Source organism: Dicentrarchus labrax, unplaced genomic scaffold, assembly GCF_905237075.1.
Source record: "Dicentrarchus labrax unplaced genomic scaffold, dlabrax2021, whole genome shotgun sequence".
Taxonomy (NCBI): Eukaryota; Metazoa; Chordata; class Actinopteri; family Moronidae; genus Dicentrarchus; species Dicentrarchus labrax.
The window spans coordinates 18,934,381-18,956,661 of record NW_026136721.1 but is presented as its reverse complement, the minus strand read 5'-3'; the positions used below and the strand labels follow the sequence as shown (position 1 = coordinate 18,956,661).

Sequence of the window (22,281 nt, the reverse complement as noted above, 5' to 3'; positions counted from 1 at the left end):
GGCAAGATTAAGGAAGTTGAGAATAGGTACTGACTCACAGTCATGTACATCCCAGTGTCAGTAAACATATCTCCTCATGCTTGAGGAAAGACTACAACTAAAGACATATTTCTATTTATTTTAGTTCGTTTTGTATATATACAATATCGATTCAGTTATATAAGTCTAGTTTTTATTTCAGTTAACTAAAATAGCTTCACAACTATTAACTATTATATACACAACTATTTTGTTTAGTTAACTATAATAACCTTGATATATGTCCACCTTTAAAGACAGCCTGGCTCCTTAATAACCTCACCTGTATAACCTGGATCAATGACTATGAACCATTATTGACTGTTAATGTATGACTCTGTAATACTGTGTGTGTGTGTGTGTGTGTGTGTGTGTGTGTGTGTGTGTGTGTGTGTGTGTGTGTGTGTGTGTGTGTGTGTGTGTGTGTGTGTGTGTGTGTGTGTGTGTGTGTGTTGGTCCTGCCTGTCTGCCTGCCAGAGAGGGGAGTCGAGAGCTCTGCTGGGAACTACATGGTGCTCAATTTTTCAAGATGTCGTCGCTGGAACAGAGGCTGTCGCGAATCGAGGAGAAACTAAAGCAGGAAAATGAAGAAGCTCGCCGGAGAATCGACCTCAACATCGACATGAGTCCGCAGCGATCACGTCCGAGGCCGAGTGAGTGTCCACCGGGGAGCACCGGGGAGTCGGTAACGGCCAGAATAGCCGGGGGAAAGATCGGAGAGGCGGAGGGGCGGGAGGGAAGGAGCGGGGGTGTTTGTGCTGCTCCTAGCTACTACATGCTAACAGGCTAGCTACATAAACAAACACCGACTCAGCTCGGTCGGTTGATTTTACCGTCAAATCGCTTACTCAACAAGTGGGACGATTTCCACAGTGAGGAAAGCGAAATGTTTTAAAGACTGAAGCGCTGTCATTGAATATCTCGCTGGCAGTCACGTCCCTGAAATCTGCTCTGAGTCCGTCCTGTCAAACAGGCTAGGCTAGCGGGCTAGCTAGTCTGAGTGATAGTCGGTGGCAGGCCCCAGCGTCAACCCCGAAAACATTTCATGTAGTTTCTCAGTCTGACTGTGAGATATAAAGACGGTGCCGTGTGTTCACAGCTAATATGTGGACTTAATTTAACTGTAAAGCGGCGTGTTTTGCGTGTGACTCTTGCGCCAAAGTCAGTTTCCTCCGGCCGTTGTGACCCTTTGACGGAACGGACGTTAACCTGAGCGAAGCTACCAACGGTCGCTAACGCTCCGCAGACGTTAGCGACCGTTGGTTGTGGCGCTGCGAGGTGAACACAACCGAGCTGATACTTGACATTTAAAGGTGAATATTTCAGTGTGCTGCAGACTCAATGAGTGGGAAATGTTGGGCCCTTGAACCCGTCTGGACGGGGGAGGGAGGGCTCTTTAGTATGAGAGTCTGCAACATGTCTGTGCTGACATGTTAACACTGAAATAAACAATGTGCCGGAGGCAGAGAGCTCTTCATTATCTTACCAATGTGCCATATAGTCCGTTTTTGAAACTGGCAGCCAGCAATGGAAGAAACCCTGTTCACTCACTGACAGGATACAAAGATCATTCTTCCCTACAGATCATCACTTCTGGTTCATTAATGTCAGGTTTGAGTGACCACCAAAGCTGCTATTTTCTCCCCTTTTCTGTTCTTTTCAAAATGTTTTGGTTTTTTTTAAAGCTGTGTGTAAGGACGAGAGTGTGAATTAGTTAAAGGAAACGCTGCTGTTTATTCTGTATTTTTCATATTGTCAACAAATGAATGCTAGTAGTATTGACTGTGGGTAAAGCCTGATGTGATTATTCCTCTGTGACATAGACCAAAATCCACTAATGCTACAATCCGATACTGACCTGGTTAAGTTGATCGGCCGTGACATAACCGATCATTTTATACTGGTTCTTTCTCAGTGTTGTTATAAAAGTCAGTGTTCTCCATCATCGTGAAGACACAGCGGGCCACCAAATCAATTTTTAGTTGACCTGTAATCCCTCACTTTTAGTTACCTTATGTAAAATGATCCGCTCAGTGAGTTATAGATATTTTAAATGAGGGAAAAGGTGACCACTGGTATCGGGTTGGTACTCTGTATCAGCAGATACTTTGAGTTGAGGTACTGGAAGAGAAAAAAGTTGGTTCATCTCTATTAAAAACACACAGATGAGCCGCACTATATTACATGTTGCTCCATTACAATGAACTTGGGCACTGTAGTTTACTTTGAGCTGATGTACACCATCTCTCTACCACAAATACTCATTAAAGCACCAAATGAATCTGCAGTTATAAATAGTCTTTAAGAAATATGCACTCCTGTTTGGGTAACGGTTGCTAAAAACCACAGTGCCGACTGAGTTTCCTTTGTAAAAAAAAAACCAAAAATAATATATTTGTTAGCCATTTTTTAAAAGATTTTTACCTTCAGTAGGAACCAATGGGCCACAGACAAGGTGGGGACGTAGGAAAGTATTCAAAGACGGACCAGCACATTGTTGATTTTGGTCTTACTGTAGGATTTATTGTCAATAAGAAAAAGAAAGAATAACGGCAGCCTTGTCCTCTCATATACAACTCTTTAGTGCATGTGTGAAGAGAACAAGTGAATTATAAAAGTCAGAAACTCTGTGTTTTTTTCCCTTGTTTGTTTTTATATATTGTTTGTTGGAACGTGTGTGCGTGTGTGTGTGTGTGTGTGTGTGTGTGTGTGTGTGTGTGCGTGCGTGTGTGTGTGTGACCGTGTCAGTAGAACAGTGCAGTAATGTGTGTGTGTGTGTGTGTGTGTATATTTTCTTTCCTCTGTTTAGTCATCGTGATCCAGCTCAGTCCTGCTCCAGCCCCTTCCCAGCGTGCAGGTATCATTCAATCCATCGCTCTCTCTGCCACTGCACATCTCTTCCCACCCCCAACACCTGTGTCCCCCATTTCACCTCCCAACTCCTCCCACCTTATCTTTATCTTTCTTATTTATTAAACCTATCAGACAGGCAGTTCCCTACATTCTCACGAGTTAAGTTTCCTTTGTTTTGCCTCTGCCAGTATAGCCGCAATATTACTACTTGACTTACTCACGTTTGTCTTTTTAACACTTTTTATGCACGTTTCTTTAATCCAGTTAAATTTAAAGTCTAAAACGGACAGACTGTGGGAAAGGATTTATTATTTACTGTTACATTAACTCCCTCCAGCAAATATAGTGGAAGATATTATGTGTTTCAGCCAGACTGACTAGATTTAAGGAACATATAAGAAGATATGGATTAACCATAACTTTCAACATGCCAGCATATAAACTATAAATCATTTCCTCCCTGCACACGCATACTGTACTTTCTCTCGTATTCGCACAAATCATTTCTTACTCTGTATCTCACACCAGTGCCTGTTAAGTTTTGTTAAACTTTTGCCCCTCTTCTGAGGGGCAAAAGTTTAATCCACCTAATCCAGTTCTGATATTTTAGCCCAGCAGTTATTTACACCTCCCCTCAAATTGCATCCTCTCTCCATCTTTCCATCCCTACTCCTCTCTCTGTCTGTTGTGTGTCAGTGCCAGTGGCAGGGCAGTGTTGGTGTGTGCTGATGTTCACAGTGTATGAATGTATATGTGTGTGTGGACGTGTGTCAGATGATTAACCTTTGTTTTGCTGGAGGCAGAGTATCACGGTGCATGTGGCTTTTTCTGCACGACACAATGTTTTTGGGTTGTGTTTTGTTTGACACGGTCTCTAATCCAGCATCCCCACTGGTCCGTCTGCAGGAGTGCTGTGAACACTCTGGCTTCTCTTTCTCTCTCTGTTTTCTTTGTATGGCGATTGAAGACTTGCCTTCCTGTCTGAGTCTGACTGTCTGACTTCCAGCTTAGTCTGTGCTATGCAGTTTTGGCCGAATTTCTCTCTCTCTCTCTCTCTCTCTCTCTCTCTCTCTCTCTCTCTCTCTCTCTCTCTCTCTCTCTCTCTCTCACATCGGACTGTTTGATGTTGTTTGCTGTTATTCATCGTTTGGCATCCCCTCCCTCCTCCTCCTTCCTTTTGCAGCAGCACTGTGTGAGCAGGAGGCGGTGCAGCAGTGCCTGCGATTATCTGTACGTCTCCCCCTCTCCCCGCTCTGTCTGCACATCTATCCTCTCATCCGTCCATCTGGAGCCAGCCGAACTATGGAGATGCAATCCGTGCCAAAGACTGCCTGAGTTTTCCTTCCTCTCCATACTAACCCCTCCTCCCCTACACTAACTTATTCTCCCCTTGCAGGCCAATCCCTCCACAGGTGACTCATGGATACAAACACCTGCTGGCGCTCTCAGAAGAGCTGCCAGCCTGCTACTACAAAAATAATGAGAATAAAAATAACAGCTGCACGGTCCTCGAAATGTTTTGCAAACTGGTGTTTGAACGCTTTGAAAAATGTCGCTGATGAGAAATTGATAATAAGTCTGAAGCCAAACTTGTCTGACTATTTCATTGCATGTTTGTGAGGCTGTCAATGCTAATACTACTTTAGATTGTTCTCTTGAAATTAGTCTGTGTTTGCTTGCACATACTCTTGATATTACAAGGTCAGCGTTCTCTTAAAACTTCCTTAAATGCATGATTTACACCTATGTTTATATACGGGGCTAGAAGCATGTTGCATCTTCTGTTTGGATTTTGGATTTCAGTGCCAGTCAGTTGTGAACAGAATTCAGGCTGCGTGGCTTTGTGTGGGTAATACTGGCTTTAATGTCAAACTGAGTGTTTATTTTCATTGCCCCGGCCATCAGTTCTGTCAGTTATGACAACATCTCTGAGATCTGGGAACATGTTTACATCGATAAAAAGATGTCCAATGGGGCAACAAATAGAAGTAGTTAAATAATTATACGGGTAGTAAAATGTGCCCAGGGTAGCCAAAATTATCTAGAAGAGAAAACAAAGGTGAACAGTAAAATTATTGTCTATTGTTAATGTCCATTACATGTCCTAGATTGAGTTCCTGGTTCTACTTTGACCTACTATGGCTGCCGTAGTTGTGCACACTGACAGTTTCCCTGTACAATGAGAGATTAATAACAACATGTACATTAGCAACACTCACATTTTTAAAACCTTTATGATGGACTGACTGCTCCTGTTTCCCTGTTGGTCGTATTTTTGTAATGTTGCTGCGTTCTGAGATCTCAGCAGTCACTTTAGTGAGTACAATGATTCCATAACACAGAAAACAAATGGCTGGAGGTAAAAAAAATAAAATCTAATTGTTAATAAACCACATTTTTCCTTTAAAAACGAACTGTGGACTTGCTGTACCTCCCAAGGTGTGGGCTAACCCTGTGCTGTGTCTCCCTGCCTGAGAATGGTTTTGCTTTTGCTCTGAGATAACTGTCCTGTTTATTTTAACATTAGGTAAAACATCAGCGAAACAAAAACAAAGCTGTAACTTTGCCAAAATAAAAACACTGTGTCTAGGTAGTAGGGCTGTCAGAAAGAACTCTTGGACCTCGCCAAGGCCAACTTCTCTCGTTGTCTCATTGGAAATAATTTTCACTTGGTACTACACGTGATATGATAGATCACATTCTTTGATTAAGTCATTATGTAAAGACATCGGCTGTAAACCACTAAAATAATGGAGTCATTGAATGCATGAGTAATCGTAGCCATCTTACACCTCCTGGCATGCTGGCCTCTGGTGCAATACGTACTGTACCATTCGCTCTGTTCTCCTGTCTGTGTCTAATATGTCATGCCCCCCCCACACACTACAGCACTCCAGCTGCCGCTGGCCAACGATGGTGGCAGCCGTTCATCGTCTTCAGAGAGCTCGCCTCAGCACCACCCCTACCCTAGCCGCCCGCGACACATGCTCACCCTGCCCACACCTCCATACGGCCTACAGAAGAGCCTAGAGAAGTATGTGGACACATGCTGATGTTCATCTGAGCAATGATTAATGACAAACTGTATTTAAAGTAATCTAAAAACAGCAAAAGCTTGTCACATGAACATGCACATGAGCACAGCAACACAGACCCACTGGGGGAGAGAGCAGAATGAAGGGGCATTTAAAGAAGAGCAGGTTATGTTACATGTAATGGATCCACACGCAGAGTGTGTGGGTGTGAGAGATGCACAGAAACATGCACAGCATCCATTTGTGAGTCAGAAGTCTCACTCTCATCTCGGTATGGGCTTTTCATACTGAGCACATATTTCATATTGCATTTGCGCTCCCTGACATTGTGTGTTTTGTCCCCACAGTGCAGAGATTGACCAGAAATTGCAGGAGATCATGAAACAGACAGGTTATCTGAAGATCGACGGTCAGGTGAGATATGCACACAGAGACGCACATTGAGTCTGTCTAATCTGGAAATGTTACTCTCCTACATGCCAGAAACCCCATAACTGAAAGCCAGAGTGATATTACGGCAGAAATTAGGTATTTGAAAGCTCCTACTAACACATATTATATTGCAGCCACAGTATGATCTGTTACTCCTCTGTGCCATTGACCTCTGTTGTTCAAAACATTTGCACTATTTACTCCCCTGAGTAACATTTACTACAAATCCTCATCAAAAAGATTTACAGCTTCAGTTTGAACTGAGGGTGTCACATACAGGGAGGAAAATAAGAATGTCTTGAGAGACAGACTTGTTAGCAATAAGAAAATATAAAATAAGCCAGACATCTTAATTTAGTTTCTTAACACTAGCAGATACTTTTAACACCTGTTTGTTCTCCTCAATATTCAGATATCTATTTCACTGCTATGAAAAAGCAGCCAGGTTGGTGTAGTGATTATGGAGACCATTGTTAAACCAGGTGAAGGTTACAGTAAAACCCACTGAAAGCAAACATCCACACACCACTGAAGTGTTCCTTGAGCGGAGCAGACAATCTTTCAAGTAAACAGCAGCCATCTCTCTTTCAGTAAACACATTATTATGATGTGTGTTATTCTTGTTTGCTAAGATAAAATGAGATTGACTATTGACTATGGTTGGCCATGTTGTTTGTTTTATTCCTCCCTCCCTCCTCCAGCCTCCGGGTCTAGTATCATAGTCAGTGCCAGTCAGGGTTTGAAGATGGTTGAGAAAATGATTTGACTCAGTGCCGCACTCCAGATTGTTTTTACTTCCTCTCATTAGCCCACAGGGGTCGTTACATCACGCACGACGAGATGTTACTCACAGCCTCTCAGTCACCAATGATTTAATTTTAACGAAGCATGCAACGTGCCTCTTCCCACTGTGTGCTGATGTTCTCAGACATGGCCAATGGGGGAGCAGCTTAAAACATTTGTTAGTAAATGGTCCAGAGGGATTTACTGCTGCTTTACGATGCAGAAAGTCAGAACCGGCCTCTCTCATCTATTTTCAGCTTGAAGAGTTTACATAGAAACAACATTTAGTCAACATTTTGAGCAGTAAAAATATCTTGAACATGATCTAAAGCCTTTTTCTGTCTGTGTTTGTGCCCAATGTACGCCCACAGCGGTATCCAGCAGAAGTGACGGACCTGATCAGTGAGGGAGAGATCGGCAGCGGGACCTGCGGACAAGTTTTCAAAGTGCGATTCAAGAAGACCGGCCATGTCATCGCTGTCAAAGTAAGACCCTCCTGCACTCAGGTGGTCACTGTCTACACAACACATTTATCAGTACTTCCTTTCCTCAGGAATGTAGCTTGATAAAAGATGCATCCCACTTTTATAACAGTGTTTACAGGACATTTATTTAATTTACCCCTACTTTTTTATGTTTTGTCTTTGTTTGATTCTGCTCATGTCAGTCACTAATGAAAGTCAAACAGAACAAAGTGTCGACCCCTTTTCCGTGAAATCAAAACATTTAACTTTCCTAGGTTTAATAGGACCCAAATGTTTTATTCCCATGCTTGAGTTTATTGTGTATTGTTTGTAGAATCTACATTACCATCACCTATTGCAAATGCTAGTCTTTGGAAAGAAATGTAGACATTTACAGTAAGGAAATAATAACATATGAAATGCATCAAAAATTCAATTCAATTCAATTTTATTTGTATAGCGCCAATTCATAACAGAAGTTATCTCAGGACACTTTTCAAATAGAGCAGGTCTAGACCGAACTCTTTATAACATTATTTACAGAGACCCAACAGTACCACCATGAGAAAGCACTTGGCGATGGCGGCAAGGAAAAACTGCCTGTTAAGATTTAACATGATTAATAATACAGTTAGTTCAAAACAGGACTCAATTGGTACATGACCCAGAAAGACGTAAGAGACCCTAAAGGGCCCCAAATTATTAAAATGCTTTAGACCACATTACCTAAATTATATTTCACTTACAATGTGAAGCTCTCTCTATTAGAAATGTGTTTATGGGGTTGGTAACAGCTTCCAATCAGAAGAGGCTCTGTATAGAGCAGTGTATTTCAGATAACTTGTTTTAGGTTTGGTAAAACATAATAGACACACTTGATTCTAAGCATTCCTTGTAAGCTTCTGTTGTTTGTGGCTGTACATCTGTGCAAGACATAATAAGGTTCACCTAAAACGTTTCCTGATAAACAACAGCACACTAAGACGGAATTTTGTGTTACCCAGGATCATTTTGAATGCAATGTGTCTCCTTAATATGAGTGTTGTGTAGTTATTTATACTCCAAATTGATCATATGTGTGTGATTATGCTGCTAATGCTGTGCTGTTGAATGACTCAGGTACATCTCATCCTTTTTGTCAAGTGAAACCCTTTTAGGGAGCAAATTGCAATGTGTGGGTTGTTGATGTCTTGGCTTGTTAAAATACAACATTTCCCTGCAGGGGCCATGAAGACATTTAGCAAACTCTGAAATATCAGTCAATAGGATCAAAATACAGCTTGATGCTCAGCCCGGCTCAGCTCTATGATTTTCTGTTGTGCTTTAATTTTGACTAGTTAACCAACACTAAGGCAGTAATAACCCCACATAACAACCCTCCTATTTAAGAGATGACTTAATTGTAGCCGTCCGAACTGTTTAACAATTAGGGAGTCAATCAGCTCACCAGCAGAGTCTTTGTTTTGTGATTTCCTAATGGCTTGTTTCTAAACACCCAGCATGGTTTGTGTTTCATACATTCAAATGCAGGCAATAGTCTTAAATATTCTTTTTTTTGTGTGTGTGTCTGTGTTACCAGCAAATGCGTCGTACAGGAAACAAGGATGAGAACAAGAGGATCCTGATGGACCTGGATGTGGTGCTGAAGAGTCACGACTGCCCTTACATCATCCAGTGCTATGGCGCCATAGTTACCAATGTGGGTTTCCCCCTAAATACATTACTGTGTGTATTTTTAACAGGACAGTAGTAATCGGAGCATTTCTACTGCTAAATTCAGTCCATCTGAACACCTCAATAAACTTCCCAAGTTCCCTTTTGTACCTCTTGAACTGATAGCTGGATGTGTATGTTTGTTTGTATACGTACGCAGACGGATGTTTTCATTGCCATGGAGCTGATGGGAACATGTGCTGAGAAGCTGAAGAAGAGAATCCAGGGCCCCATCCCGGAGCGAATCCTTGGAAAGATGACAGTGGCGGTAAGTGGAAGAAACACTCACATGGGAAAGTGTAACACTGCTCTCATGATTTTTTTTGTACGTATAGTCTTACTCTGTGTGTGTGTGTGTGTGTCTGCTCCAGATAGTGAAGGCGTTGCTGTACCTGAAAGAGAAACATGGTGTCATCCACCGGGACGTCAAACCCTCCAACATCCTCCTGGACGATAAAGGTCAGATCAAACTGTGTGACTTCGGCATCAGCGGACGCCTCGTCGACTCCAAGGCAAAGACCCGCAGTGCTGGCTGTGCTGCCTACATGGCGGTGAGTGAAAACCCACACACTCAAAGTTACCACATCCTGTCTGTGAGTCATCTATAGACAAACATTCAGTTTAACATATTTGTGTTTGTAGCTATACAAATATATTTTCATATTCAATCAATACAAGGAATAAATGGATACAAACAGATGCTGTCAGGAATTCCAGTTTCCACATGATACACACACTGTTTCCCTAAACAGAGCGTTGCCTTGTTTTTGTTTCTTGCAGCCTGAGAGAATAGACCCTCCAGATCCCACCAAACCTGACTATGACATCCGAGCAGATGTGTGGAGCCTTGGCATCTCTCTGGTAAACCTGCTTTCATTTTATTACCATAAAAGCAGTGCACTTGCTCTTGTTCTCAAAGTGGGTGCTGGGTCACAAGATCAGGACTGGTAAAGGGTGCCATGGCTTAAAAAAACTCTGGTAACTACTGTTTTCATTTCCATCAGTATCATGTGGATGTTTGCTATAAGACTATAGTACTATAAGATAAAGAAGGAGCAGCTGAGCATTTGGTGTGTGATATTTGTAAGTAAGTTGTTATATGTTATAAGTCTTGTGGGCATAAGCACAGTGTAAACAGTCTCAGTGTCAGCTCTGATGCACTGGAGGAGACAACCGGAGCTTGCTCTCTAATGTGGGGCCAGGGATGTTTTACCTTATCTGAATTTCCTGCTGTAGCTTCATCCATTGTTCTACAGCTGTGAACACAAACATGAGTGGTAACCTGACCTGTAGAGCCTCAGGAAGTAGAATAGGAACTAAACTACCTGTTTCCACCACATCTGAAGAACAGTGAACATTAGTCAAATAGTCCAATAAGTTTACTGACAAAACCCTGCATACATCCAGTTGTTTTGTGTTCTTTATTGTGACGTGTTTGTTGTTGATGACAGTGGATGTTAACGGGTCCTTGTGTCTTCTAGGTGGAGCTGGCCACGGGACAGTTTCCCTACAAGAACTGCAAGACAGACTTTGAAGTTCTGACCAAAGTGCTGCAGGAAGATCCTCCTCTGCTGCCTCTCAGCATGGGCTTCTCCCTCGACTTCCAGTCCTTCGTCAAAGACTGGTGAGTACAGATTTCTGAAAAACTGTTTTTTAAATGAATATAAAATAAGATTCAGACCTTCTGAAGGGGGTTTTAGCTGACTTCTGGCATGACGCCAGCGCTGCTCTCTGTCGGCATTCCCTCCCAAACATCCTCCTCCCAGCTGTCCAAAGGTCCTGTCTGTGCTACCAGTGTAAACGCCAATGCTCCTTGGTGCTGTGAGCATAGGCTGAAGCAGCAAGGCTAAGCTAACCAGCTAACAGCAGCTTACATTTTGCAAGTTACTTTACTGTCAATCAGGAAACTCTAAAAGTCACAGAAAGTTGAGGCGGAGAAGCCAGAGGACATCAGAGGGAGAGAAAACGTTTCCCCCACAAAATATGATCCAGTTTCACCAAAATCAGTCATTACTGGCGTAAAGCACACTTGTCCCGACCCGGAGGCAAAAATAATATAGTGCGAGAACATGCGTACGGGGCACAGAGTGGGAATGACAGCGGCACCATTCACCCAATTACAACTCAGTGTACTAAAATGATTTTGAAGCTGTTATTTTAAGGTAGAGAAGTTACACAATGTGGCTTTAAAATGTATCTTTTAAAATTCACTCAGTTGCAGCTTCACTTAATGTGTGTGTCCTTCCACAGCCTCACAAAGGATCACAGAAAAAGGCCGAAATACCACACACTGCTGGTAAGACACCAGTTGTAATATAAAAATATATATATATTTTGTTGTGATTTACCAGAATTACCCAACAGTCAAAGGTAACTAAACTGTCTCACTCTTGGTGCCTCTTTGTCTCCCTCGTCCAGGAGCATAGTTTCATACTGCGTTACGAGGTGCTGGAGGTGGACGTGGCCGGTTGGTTCCAGACGGTGATGGATCGCACCGAGTCACCTCGCAGCAGCCAGTGTTACAGCCATCAGCACCAGCTCCACTCCCTCTTCAGTAGGTAGCCTAGCCCAGCCCGGCGTTAGCTTAGCCAGACGCTAGTCTAGCCTAGCTTTAGCTTTGCCAACCCCAGACTTAGTCTGTCCTAGTCTAGCCCAGCGTTAGCAGTTAAGCCTAGCGTTAGACCCAGCCCGCCTGTCCATCTGTTCACCGGAGCACCTGAAGAGCCCACAGAGGAGGAGGACGACTCTGGATGGACTGATGGATGGAGAGATGGACTGATAGATGGATGGATGACACAGGTGGTTCTGTTTATTAGTGTGTTGAATCTGGACAGGCAGACGTGGGAAGGAGGGAAGAGAAAAAGGTGCACACTGTAGTTAGCTTTCTTTGTTTACACACTGTCCTTTCTCATCACACTATCATATCATGTCACATCACAGTGTGTATAACAGCCACACACAAACACACATACAAACTGTGTGCGTGTCTCGTATGTGTTTCTGTATTTCCTCCACTTTTCATTAGTTTTTCACCTACATGTCTGTCTCCAGCATTGATCCAAGCCATTGGATTAGTCAACAGAGTAGTCACTACACACTGGAACAAAGCATCTGCTACATTAGCAAACCTGAATCTCTCTTGTACATAAACGTTATGGAGGACATAACAATGTCCGGTGCAATTATGATTCTTCAGGTGTTTCTACTATCACACATTCTCAGGCTGTATCTGTGTGTGTGTTTGTGTGTGTATCTATCTGTGTGTATCTGTGTGTGTGTGTGTGTGTGTTTGTGTGTGTATCTGTGTGTGTGCGTGTGTGTGTGTGTGCGAGCGCGTGTATGGATCAATATCAAGACACAGTCACTGTTCTTTTTTTTAAAGTGAGATTATATTTCCTAGTCATTTAATCACCTTCGCACTACAGCTGTAACACACAGAGAAGAATGAATTAATTTGTTGGCTGTGCTTCATTTTTAACATAAGGATAGTCATTCTTATTAACTTTGATATAAAATATGTTTAGAGCACCCATCGTTGTATTTAGCAGCTACATAATTGGAAAAAAACACAAAAAGAATTACAAAAAAATTAGCGTTGCATTCTAGCTTTGTAGAAGAGAAGACATTTATGGTTTTTGTGTATTCAGAATGACTTTTAGGTGAACTAAAGGAGCGTTACAAGAGATGGAGGGATGTTAAAAGATTAGTTTGAAAGGAGGAGTGTCCGACTTTGTAGATGTGTGTGAGAGAAAAGCAAAGAAAGTAGAAGAAGAGGGGAGCTGATGATCATTTGGAAGATTGAATAGCTGTTACTAGTGTGAGAAACGAGAGAGTTTGGAGGTTTTTTTCATTGAGAAGGCAAAGAACAGGAGTTTATCGTGTACAAAGAATATAAATGGGGTAGATCTTATTACCTGTGGAGCATTTCTTTACTCCTCCTTTACTCTCTGTTTTTCTACCTCTTCCTCTCTGTCCACCTCTCTATCTGCCTCTGCTGTTTAGTGTGATGTAGTGCTCCACAGTGTTACCAGACCAAAGGCTGCGCATATTTTAAAGTAAATATTTATTCTTTCAATATTCACATTATTGATCAATCCCCTAATTATTTTCAATTAATTATCAAATGTAAAATTTCCAGACTGCAAAGGTTAGGGATATAATTGATTTTGTTCTGGACACACAGTCCAAAGCCTAATGATTCTCTATTTAATATCAAAACTCAGATTAATTAGGTAAAAATCTGGAAGGACAAAGCTGCCATTCTCTAGAAATACAATCTGAAACAACGTTTTGTTTCTTTTTAAAGTGTTTATGTGGCCCCACTGGGGAGAAAACAACCTGTCCAATGGCCCCAGGTAGCCTGACTTTGAGACCCCCTGAATTAGAGGATTGTTGAGATAAAACTCAGTGTGTCAGTCCGGCCAATGTGTTTAAAATTGACATGTATAGATGTACTTAATGAGCGCAGGTCTACAGAGACTGACTGTCTAGAGTCCCACTGCCTCCCCTCATGCAGGGCCACAGCCACAGCCTGCTAGATGTGCAGACTCCCACGCCCCGTCACGCACCAAACCAAATCACTGCTAGACACAGAGAACCGAGGACTGGCAACGATAGAGAGGAAACCGTTAAGTGTCAGAGAGACAGAGATGTGTAGGAATGTTTTCAAGATGGCAGGAGAGATGAGTGAAAATGAAACGACAGGAAAACGATAGAGCGGAGGATGGAGTGAGGTGAGAAGGAAGACAGGGAGTGTTGAGAAAGTGGGATGGGAAGTTGAAGAAAAGTCAGAGACAAACTGGATGACAGGAAGTAATTGTGGAGAATAAAGGAGAAAAGAAACAGAAAGGAAACAGGACTGCCGAGCTCTGAGGCTAGCTGGTTATTGTAAAAAGCTTTCAAGGTGTTACACCAACCTACCAATTATGATTTTAGCGAGTGACTTAGCATGTTGTGTTTATGATGTTTACTGTTCTGTTCAAACAATGTTATTTATTTACATTGCTACTGCTGCTACTTTGTTTTTTTTATTGCTTTAGATGCTGCTGTCACTTCTTTTCCCCAAAGGACAAATACTTTATTCTTTTTCTTTTAAGCCAAATAAGTGAAATAATGCAATTTCAACACGTTACCAAATACAGATGAGCAAGTCTGATGAGGGCAAAAGCAAGTGAGAGAGGGTGAGATGGATTAGGAGAGCGAGTGCAGGGAGAGATCGGCTTCACAAAAAGTACTAACTCACACAAAATAAACACACCTCACCTCAAATGTAGCTCTATGGAAGTAGTTCATCATTTATATCCCGTCACACTAAACTCTGTACAGTGTAGATATGATTAGAGGTAATGTCTGTCTGTCCAGATGCTTTTTGTCACATCCATCCTTTACTCTGTCCATCCGTCCCCTCCATCTGTCCACAGGTCACCTGCAAGCTTGACAACCTTGACAGTTCACACCAAAGGTGTCCACAACTCAACAAAAAATACAAAAGAGCGTTGTTATTGTTATGACTATTGTTATTGACATTATAATTGATTACTCTCAGCTATGATATATATGAAATCTCTCTATAGGTAGTGGGGGGAGGGGGCGCTGTAGTATAGCAGTGCTGTGTGTGTGTGTCATATACTTTACAGGGGGAGACTGTTAAACTAACACAAGGCGAGGGCCGAGCAATAAAACCAGCCGACTCATGCTCGTACTCAGTGAATCAATTCTCTGTGGGCCTGTATCAAGAAGTAAATCCAACTTAGTCCGGCTCTCTGTGGGCTGTCTGGCTTTCGCTGAGCCACTGGACAATAGCGATCCTGGAAAACTGGTATCACACAGCTGGTTATCAACCGGCTTCCAATCCAGCTACAAGTGTGTTCACATAAAAGAGTTCTTAATCACAAGCCAATGAAATGTTGGCTGTTGTAATGTACATTTTTAATTAAAAATACATTTCCCATCATTGGCTGATCATGTTTCAGCCCCGATAATTATAGTGAATCCCGAACTGTAATGTCTTATTACTTATCAGCCAGCACATACATATATTGGTCTAGCTCCACTATATCCCCCATGAAAATAATAAACATAGATCATTAGAGCTATTTTTTTTTTCAAACTGAGGGAAGCTCCCTCCAGTACCACAGAAGACTGTTTTTAATTGTAATTGTAGGAGTGTTACTCCTCCTCGTGATGAGTAAACTAAACTCTGATTCTGATTGGTCAGTAGGTGGCCTGTTGGTTCAGATCAGATCCTCTGAAGGTAACCTGCTCCGTTAGCCCTGCACCATTGGTTACCATGGTGATCTGCCCCGGTTAAAAGTGCGCCAGTTTTGTGATACCAGAAGACCTGAGTGAAGCCCAAAAATCGTCATGACTCCCAGTGATACAGGCCCCCCGGGCAGATGTGATGGTGAGCCAGCACAACTCCGTTAGTTAGTTCAGCCTTTTGTCGGGTTTTAATCTGGGGACCAGGGTGTGACCTGGAACTGATTTAGCTTCCAACAGCAAACAGGGACTCTTGACAGGATTTGGGGCTGATCATGACAGACCTGCTCAGTGTCCCTGTTGTATATAGACCTGAATCTGGTGCTTAGTATCCATCCGCTGTACTGCACTGCCAGCCCAGCCTGAGGTGCACTTATTGGTGCAGTGCAAAAACACTCACTACAACGTTCACTGTTCAAACTGTTTGTGTAACTCGTGTCCAAAAAACGCCAAGCTGGACCCAGTCTCCCACTGTCGAGCTTCTCTGTCATTAAGCTGATGTGTATTTTACACACCCACACACTCGCTCGTCCGTGCTCTTTGCATGCATTTTCATCCAGACACCTGATTGGGTGACAGCGCCACGCTACACCTTCTGTGAAACCAATCAGATCATGACTGTCGAGTATGATTACTAATCCACGCACACACCCCCAAATGTATAAAGTTAACTCATTCTACACAGCAATGCTTGCTACTGCCAATAGTGGCTTCATGTGTATATATAAGCTTGTCAGGTGCGAGGCCAGGGGTGTATAAAAACAGCTAGTTCATAGCGTGTATACCTGCGCTGTGCCTTGACACCGAGGGGGAGTGAGTGTGAGTGTGTGGGTGTGTCTGAGTGTGTGGGTGTATGTGTGTGTCGTAAACCCATCTGTAAGTAAACCAAATATCATTTTCACTATGCAGTCATTCAAACCATGTCAGCTTGCTTCAATGGGAAAAAAAAGCCTCCTGTACATACACAGATTTATGGATAAACTGGAGTTAGCGACAGTGTGTGTTTTTTCTTTTTCATGCCCCCCCCCCCCGTGTGATTAATGTCACCGCCTTCAGCTAGTTCACAGAGAACAGAGAGAGCAAGAGATATGTTTTGAATGAGCTGACAAATATTTAAGGATTGTACTGGGGTTGGGGAGGGACGGGGGTTAGACTTGGGGTTTGTAGTTTATGGGGAGATCAATGCTGTAAAGTATATCAATTGCATGTTATTGTCACCGTTGTAAACTGCCATTGTTTTGTTTTTTGTTTGTTTTTTTCTTCCAAGACAACGGTTGGTTGGGGCGGGGATGCACAAAACTTTATCCTTATTTATGATTTTTACACATGTAGTCTGTATTTTGTTTTTGCAAAAATGTTGAATTATTGTGTACTTAGGAAAAGACACACTTCTTTTGCCTTTTTTTTTTTTTGTTTTGTTTTTTTTCTCTGTCAACTTTTGCAATATACTTTCTCACTCTGGACCCGTCACTAGTCGTCGAGGAGGAGGAGCTGTATCTTTATTAGCAGACAGTATTTGTTAGAGAAAAAAACGTCTCAACGTCCTGTTTTCCCCTCATTCACGTGCTGTGTGTGTCTTTCTTTTCAGTTAGCTGTGCGAGCGGAGAGTGTGTGTGATGTTTATTTGTCTACCAAAAGTCTTTATTGATGGTGATTATTATTAGCTTTTATTTTTGTCTATTGTTTTTTTTTATTATGATTACTATGATTACTGTTTTTATTATTATTATTATTATTATTATTATTATTATCATTCAGGGCAAAGATGACACCAAATTGAACAAAGAAATAAATGGGTGATCCCAGACAGCGCTGAGAGCTGGACAGTGTTGTCCGTCTTTCTAAAGGTTTCTTTTACTGGCGAGGTGGAGCAATCGTTTGTTTGTTTTCCTCACCGTTACGCTGTAGTGTCTGTCCACCTTATTTAAAGCGCCACATAAAGACAACCTCTGAACCGAGAGTTTAATAGTATTTTTTATATTATTATTATCTGTTGTTTTCCTTTGATCAGATATCATGATCGATTTATTTCTTGTTACCCCAGTTTGGGTCATAAAGTGTGTGCTGTTATTTAATTTTTTCCCCCTCATCCCTGCCCACTGCTTTTGGATTTATTTTTTATTCAGTTTTATTTTATGATTTTTTTTATTATTCTTTCTGGTTTGTCTGATGCTGTAGTAGTGAGCTGATTGGTCAAATACCAGAGCTTTTCTTTTCTTTTTCTAATGCTGAGACTGTCGTGACTGATGTTGCACTTGTGATGGGTTTTATTTTGTTTTTGTTTTGTTTTGTGTTGCAGATTGTTGTGCAGAGAGGAGAATATTGGGTGTTTTCCTTATTTTCTTTTAAGTCACAGCTGTTATTTTATCAATCATAGATCTGTGACACAGAGCAAGAAAAATGATTCTACAGTGTATTTTTTTCACTGATATTTATTTATTGGTCATTTGTATGTTTTTCTTGGTTTGTTCTTATTTGTATTGCTTTTTTGCGGAGGGCAAACAGGACTCAAGGTAGAGGAGTAGTCTCTCATTGGCATTTTACATTTGTGTACAGAAAGCAAAATATTATATTCAACCATCACACTAACGTACAGTCTATAAAGTAACTAGTTACAGTTAAAAATAGAAACCTACAGCACAGTAAGGTGCAATGTTTCTGGCTTTACTGTGACTGTCCGACTTACTGACATCCATTATTTTGTTTACTGTTTACCCTCTCAGAAGGCCCCAACAAACAAACTGCTCATGGGTTAAAGCTGAGTAGCCACAGCATGGTGTATTTGAACTCTAGTGCTTTGCTAATAACTCACAGTTAAAGCTTGTATTGTTTGAAACTTGGATGGTTTTTATCAGTAAGTACTGAATGTCAGCTACAAAGCAGACTAGATGTTTTTGTTTTTAAGGTTTAGGTATTTCAACTGATGATAACTACTATGATAGTGGACTGATTGGCTTGTTATTAACCTGCACTCCCTGTTAGCGAGGTGGGACACGCCTGCTTTGAAATATCATTGAGGTTTGTTGCTTGGTTTTTCAGAATCCAGTTCTAAGTCTAGATTGCATGACTTATCTAGTTTGCCGGGTGGGGGGAGGATTGACTTCAGTCACTGCTGTTGCAGTTCAGAGGCTTCCTGTATGTACGACGCCATGGATTTATTGTCTTGACAGTTGTATCAATCGACACAGCTTTACTGCCTGTTTCTTTATTTTATTTTTTGTGTTTGTTTGTTTTTGTTTTGTTTTTGGCTGTATTTTATCCCCCCCTCCCCCCTCCCCCTCCCCCGAGTCTCATTTCAAACAGAATAAATGCCATTATATTGTGAATACCTCAGGATTTTTTTGGAGAAAAAAAATAATAAAACACTTAAAAATCAAATAAATAAATAAATAAAAACTCATTAAAAAAAGGAAGCGTCATGGTGGCATGTTTTCTTTTCCAGCAGTGTGTTGGGTTTAAAAAAAACAAAGATTTCAAATAGCTGACACTCATTCACACACACACACACACACACACACACACACACACACACACAGCCAGTTGACCTCCATGACAAATTTAACCTCCTCCACTTCTTTTAAACACACCTCCAAGTGTTTAATTCAGGCTCTGAAACCCAAACAGATATTTGAGGAGCTCAACCAGAGCCTCAGAAGACAACTACAGGCCCAGTTGTACTCCTCTGAGCTTCATGTGCCCCTCATTTCAAACTATATTCACTTTTCTCAAGTTTAATTTCATATTTTTGTTTTCCACACATACAAATGGTTGGCGGACATGTTCTGAATGTGCACACGCTTCAGCTAGTAATTGCCAGGTTTGTCCACAGCGGGGTGCACTCTTCATCAGTGTAAGCCGAGGGTTGAACCACACGAGGAAGCAGAGTGTGTGAGAAATGACAAATCCCTCCATAACAACCCGTTTTAAATCTGACATTTCCAAACTTCTGTTTAAAATAATCCTGGAGGTATTTGAGCGGGGCAGCAGGTGATCGGTGGAGTTAGTGAGTGAGGTTGTGTTTGAGTGTAATTCACTGACCTTCTGCCTCTCTCATTTATCTAAAATATCTCTTAATGACACTGTTGTTAAATCTGTCCTCGTTCCACCAAACACGGGCAGGCTTATGTGCTCAAACATGTCAGAATAAACTTCCATGCAGACCTCCTCTGACAACAGTCCCAGTTGCACTTTCCCCCACAGTGAAATTCACCACAATTACCTGCATGACATGACATGACTGGACATGACTCTGCTTTTGCTCTTTACTTGAAATCTTACACAACAACAGATGATGCATATTTTAATCCTGTTAACTAACTTGAAACACTTCTTTTCTGGTTTGGGGAGTGTCATTGTATCTACATTGTTGGCATGTGTATTATGCAGAAAAAAATAAATGTATAATTATGATCATCGTACACGGAGGCCATTATGAGGTGTGTGTGAGACAGTTTCCCTGTCCTGAAGCGAGCGGCAGGAAGCTGAGTTATATGTGCAGTGGTGTAACAACAGACTGTGCCCTGTGGCTGTAAAAATGAGCTAACCGTATGACAGCTGGGTAAAAAAAAACACAATCGGACACTCCACCACCCTCGAAGGCAAAATTTGTTTTCACAGTATGCACATTAAAACACCACAATACAAAACACACACAGGTTACAGCTGAAATATAAACAATAATGTGTAAAATAGCTGGTATAGTATAAATAGTCTTCTGAGTTGACTGTTCAGCTGAGGTTAATTTAGTATCATTTTTATAGAATCAAAGAGGCAGATAAACTGTCATATTCAGTATATTGTATGTGTACTGGTACTTATGCAAAGATAAAGGAGAGATAGTTGTACCAAACGTGGTTGAACAGAAGCCAAGTTAAGCTTTATAGAGATTTTGTATGTAAAGCAGGATGGACGGAGGCTGAAAAATGAACTGTTAACAGAAAGCTTCACATTTTTATCTATAACTCACATGCTCATATGTACATTGAACAGTTGACACATTGACAGTGTACAGAGGGACAGAAAGATCTCTCTATAAAGCAGTTTCAGTGAGTGATGCGATGTGATGAGTCCTCATTCTGTTCAGTGTTTCCTTATTAAGTATCTTTGTGGCAGAGGAACAGAAACACAAAGTGGGAATTTAATACTAAATAGACTGTAACTTTGGAAAATACCTGCTTGATTTGTCTTAACTTTTCACATTATTTTTTAATGTCTTTAACGAGGGAACGTCTTGCAGCAAGTTCATACAGTAAGAACAGTTAAAGTGACTGAGATGCTTTCAACGTGAAGCTATTCTTTGAGGGTTGTGTCTAATAAGCTTGTTTGTTACCAACATGTCACCTGATCTGATACCTTTGATACAATAAAACCACATCAGAACAAGGATTCAATAAATCTAAAGTATTGTGTATTATAGCTTTATGTGTATTGCCTGCAGTGTACATCAGTCATACAACAAAGTGTATGTACACAGTTTATAATCCTCACAGTGTGTGTGTCCTCGCTCTCTTTCATTCATGCTGTGACATGCTGCCCCTACGTTTCTATCAGCTCATCTTTGATGTGTGACAGATTTGAAAACAACAGGAGGACCTGGGCTCGGGGTAATGACCGGGTTTTTGAAAAGAAACTTTACACCGCAGCAAAAAAACCATACACCACGCCTCCTCCCTCCACCTCTCTTCTCTGAGGCCTTCTCTTTTTCTGGAAATCTTTGTCTTTCTCTGTCTCCTCTCTCTGACCATATATGGTAGGAAATTAAACCAAAAGCTCATTGGTGGATGGGAGACAAAGTGCAGGTAGACACTTCCTCTTGTTTGGGATGTGTTGTGGTTGATACACTAAGACTGTTTCTCTTTTTTAAAAATTCATTTAAAGTTTTTGTTGTTAAGTAAAGAGTTAGATAAGTTAGACTTTAAGACATCATGTGGGAGACAATTACTGCACTCTATTTACACACACACACATTAATCTGTTACTAAACCCATTAACTAATCAATATATGAACACACTGTAGGACTGTGTGGGAGTCACACATATTGGTTTATATTACTTTAATCTCTCCACAGACAGTTATGTGTTTTGTGTCATATTTCCACCTTGGACACATCAGCAGTGCCACACCCCTGCTCCTGTTGCAGGTACCAACTAGGCTCTGCATTCCTACACACACACACACACACACACACACACACACACACACACACACATACATTATCTGACTATGCTCCTCTAATACAACACTTTACTCCCTCTGTATATGAGTCATTGTAAGTGAAGGTGAAGTTTGTCCTCTTGAGCTGATAAATTCTGATTAATCAATAATAGACCAGTTGTTTCACTTTTAATAATTCATGTAATTTGTTATACTATGTATTATTATTATTGACAGTCTGTATGTTGCTTTAATTGGCTTCCTCACCATCACTGTTAAGGTAATGTAATATTAAGCCTGGTCTTGGCTACATAATGACCCCTGCTGCCTTCAGTACACAACAAGATACATCTGATAAAGAGATGAGATTATTTCCTGTTTAATACTCAAAATGTCAACAGTTTCTCTATTGCAGAAATGAATCTTAATCCACATAAATTAATAGAAACACTTATCACAAATGTTGTTATGCTCTGTCTTGTGACCATTTGACTTTTACAGGAGCGTGTGAGCTTATAAAACAACTACTGGTGTCTTAAGGGACTTATGTTTGATTCAGGTACGCCTCCAG

At 41.3% G+C, this 22,281-nt stretch overlaps 1 protein-coding gene across 2 annotated transcripts; it reads left to right on the top strand.

Annotated features, from left to right (window-relative positions):
- Nucleotides 1–478: 478 nt before the first annotated feature.
- map2k7 (mitogen-activated protein kinase kinase 7) lies at nt 479–18,969 on the top strand. 2 transcript variants are annotated; one of them, XM_051384374.1, is made up of 12 exons: nt 479–671; nt 2,828–2,875; nt 5,761–5,905; nt 6,254–6,320; nt 7,493–7,606; nt 9,165–9,284; nt 9,459–9,566; nt 9,670–9,849; nt 10,079–10,159; nt 10,780–10,922; nt 11,549–11,594; nt 11,717–18,969. In XM_051384374.1, the coding sequence occupies exons 1-12, from the start codon at nt 548–550 to the stop codon at nt 11,858–11,860; spliced, it is 1,320 nt and encodes a 439-aa protein (XP_051240334.1). In that variant the 5' UTR covers nt 479–547; the 3' UTR covers nt 11,861–18,969. The 2 variants fall into 2 exon arrangements, with proteins under 2 accessions (XP_051240334.1, XP_051240335.1); XM_051384375.1 differs by lacking the exon at nt 2,828–2,875 and having other exon boundaries at nt 481–671.
- Nucleotides 18,970–22,281: the final 3,312 nt, after the last annotated feature.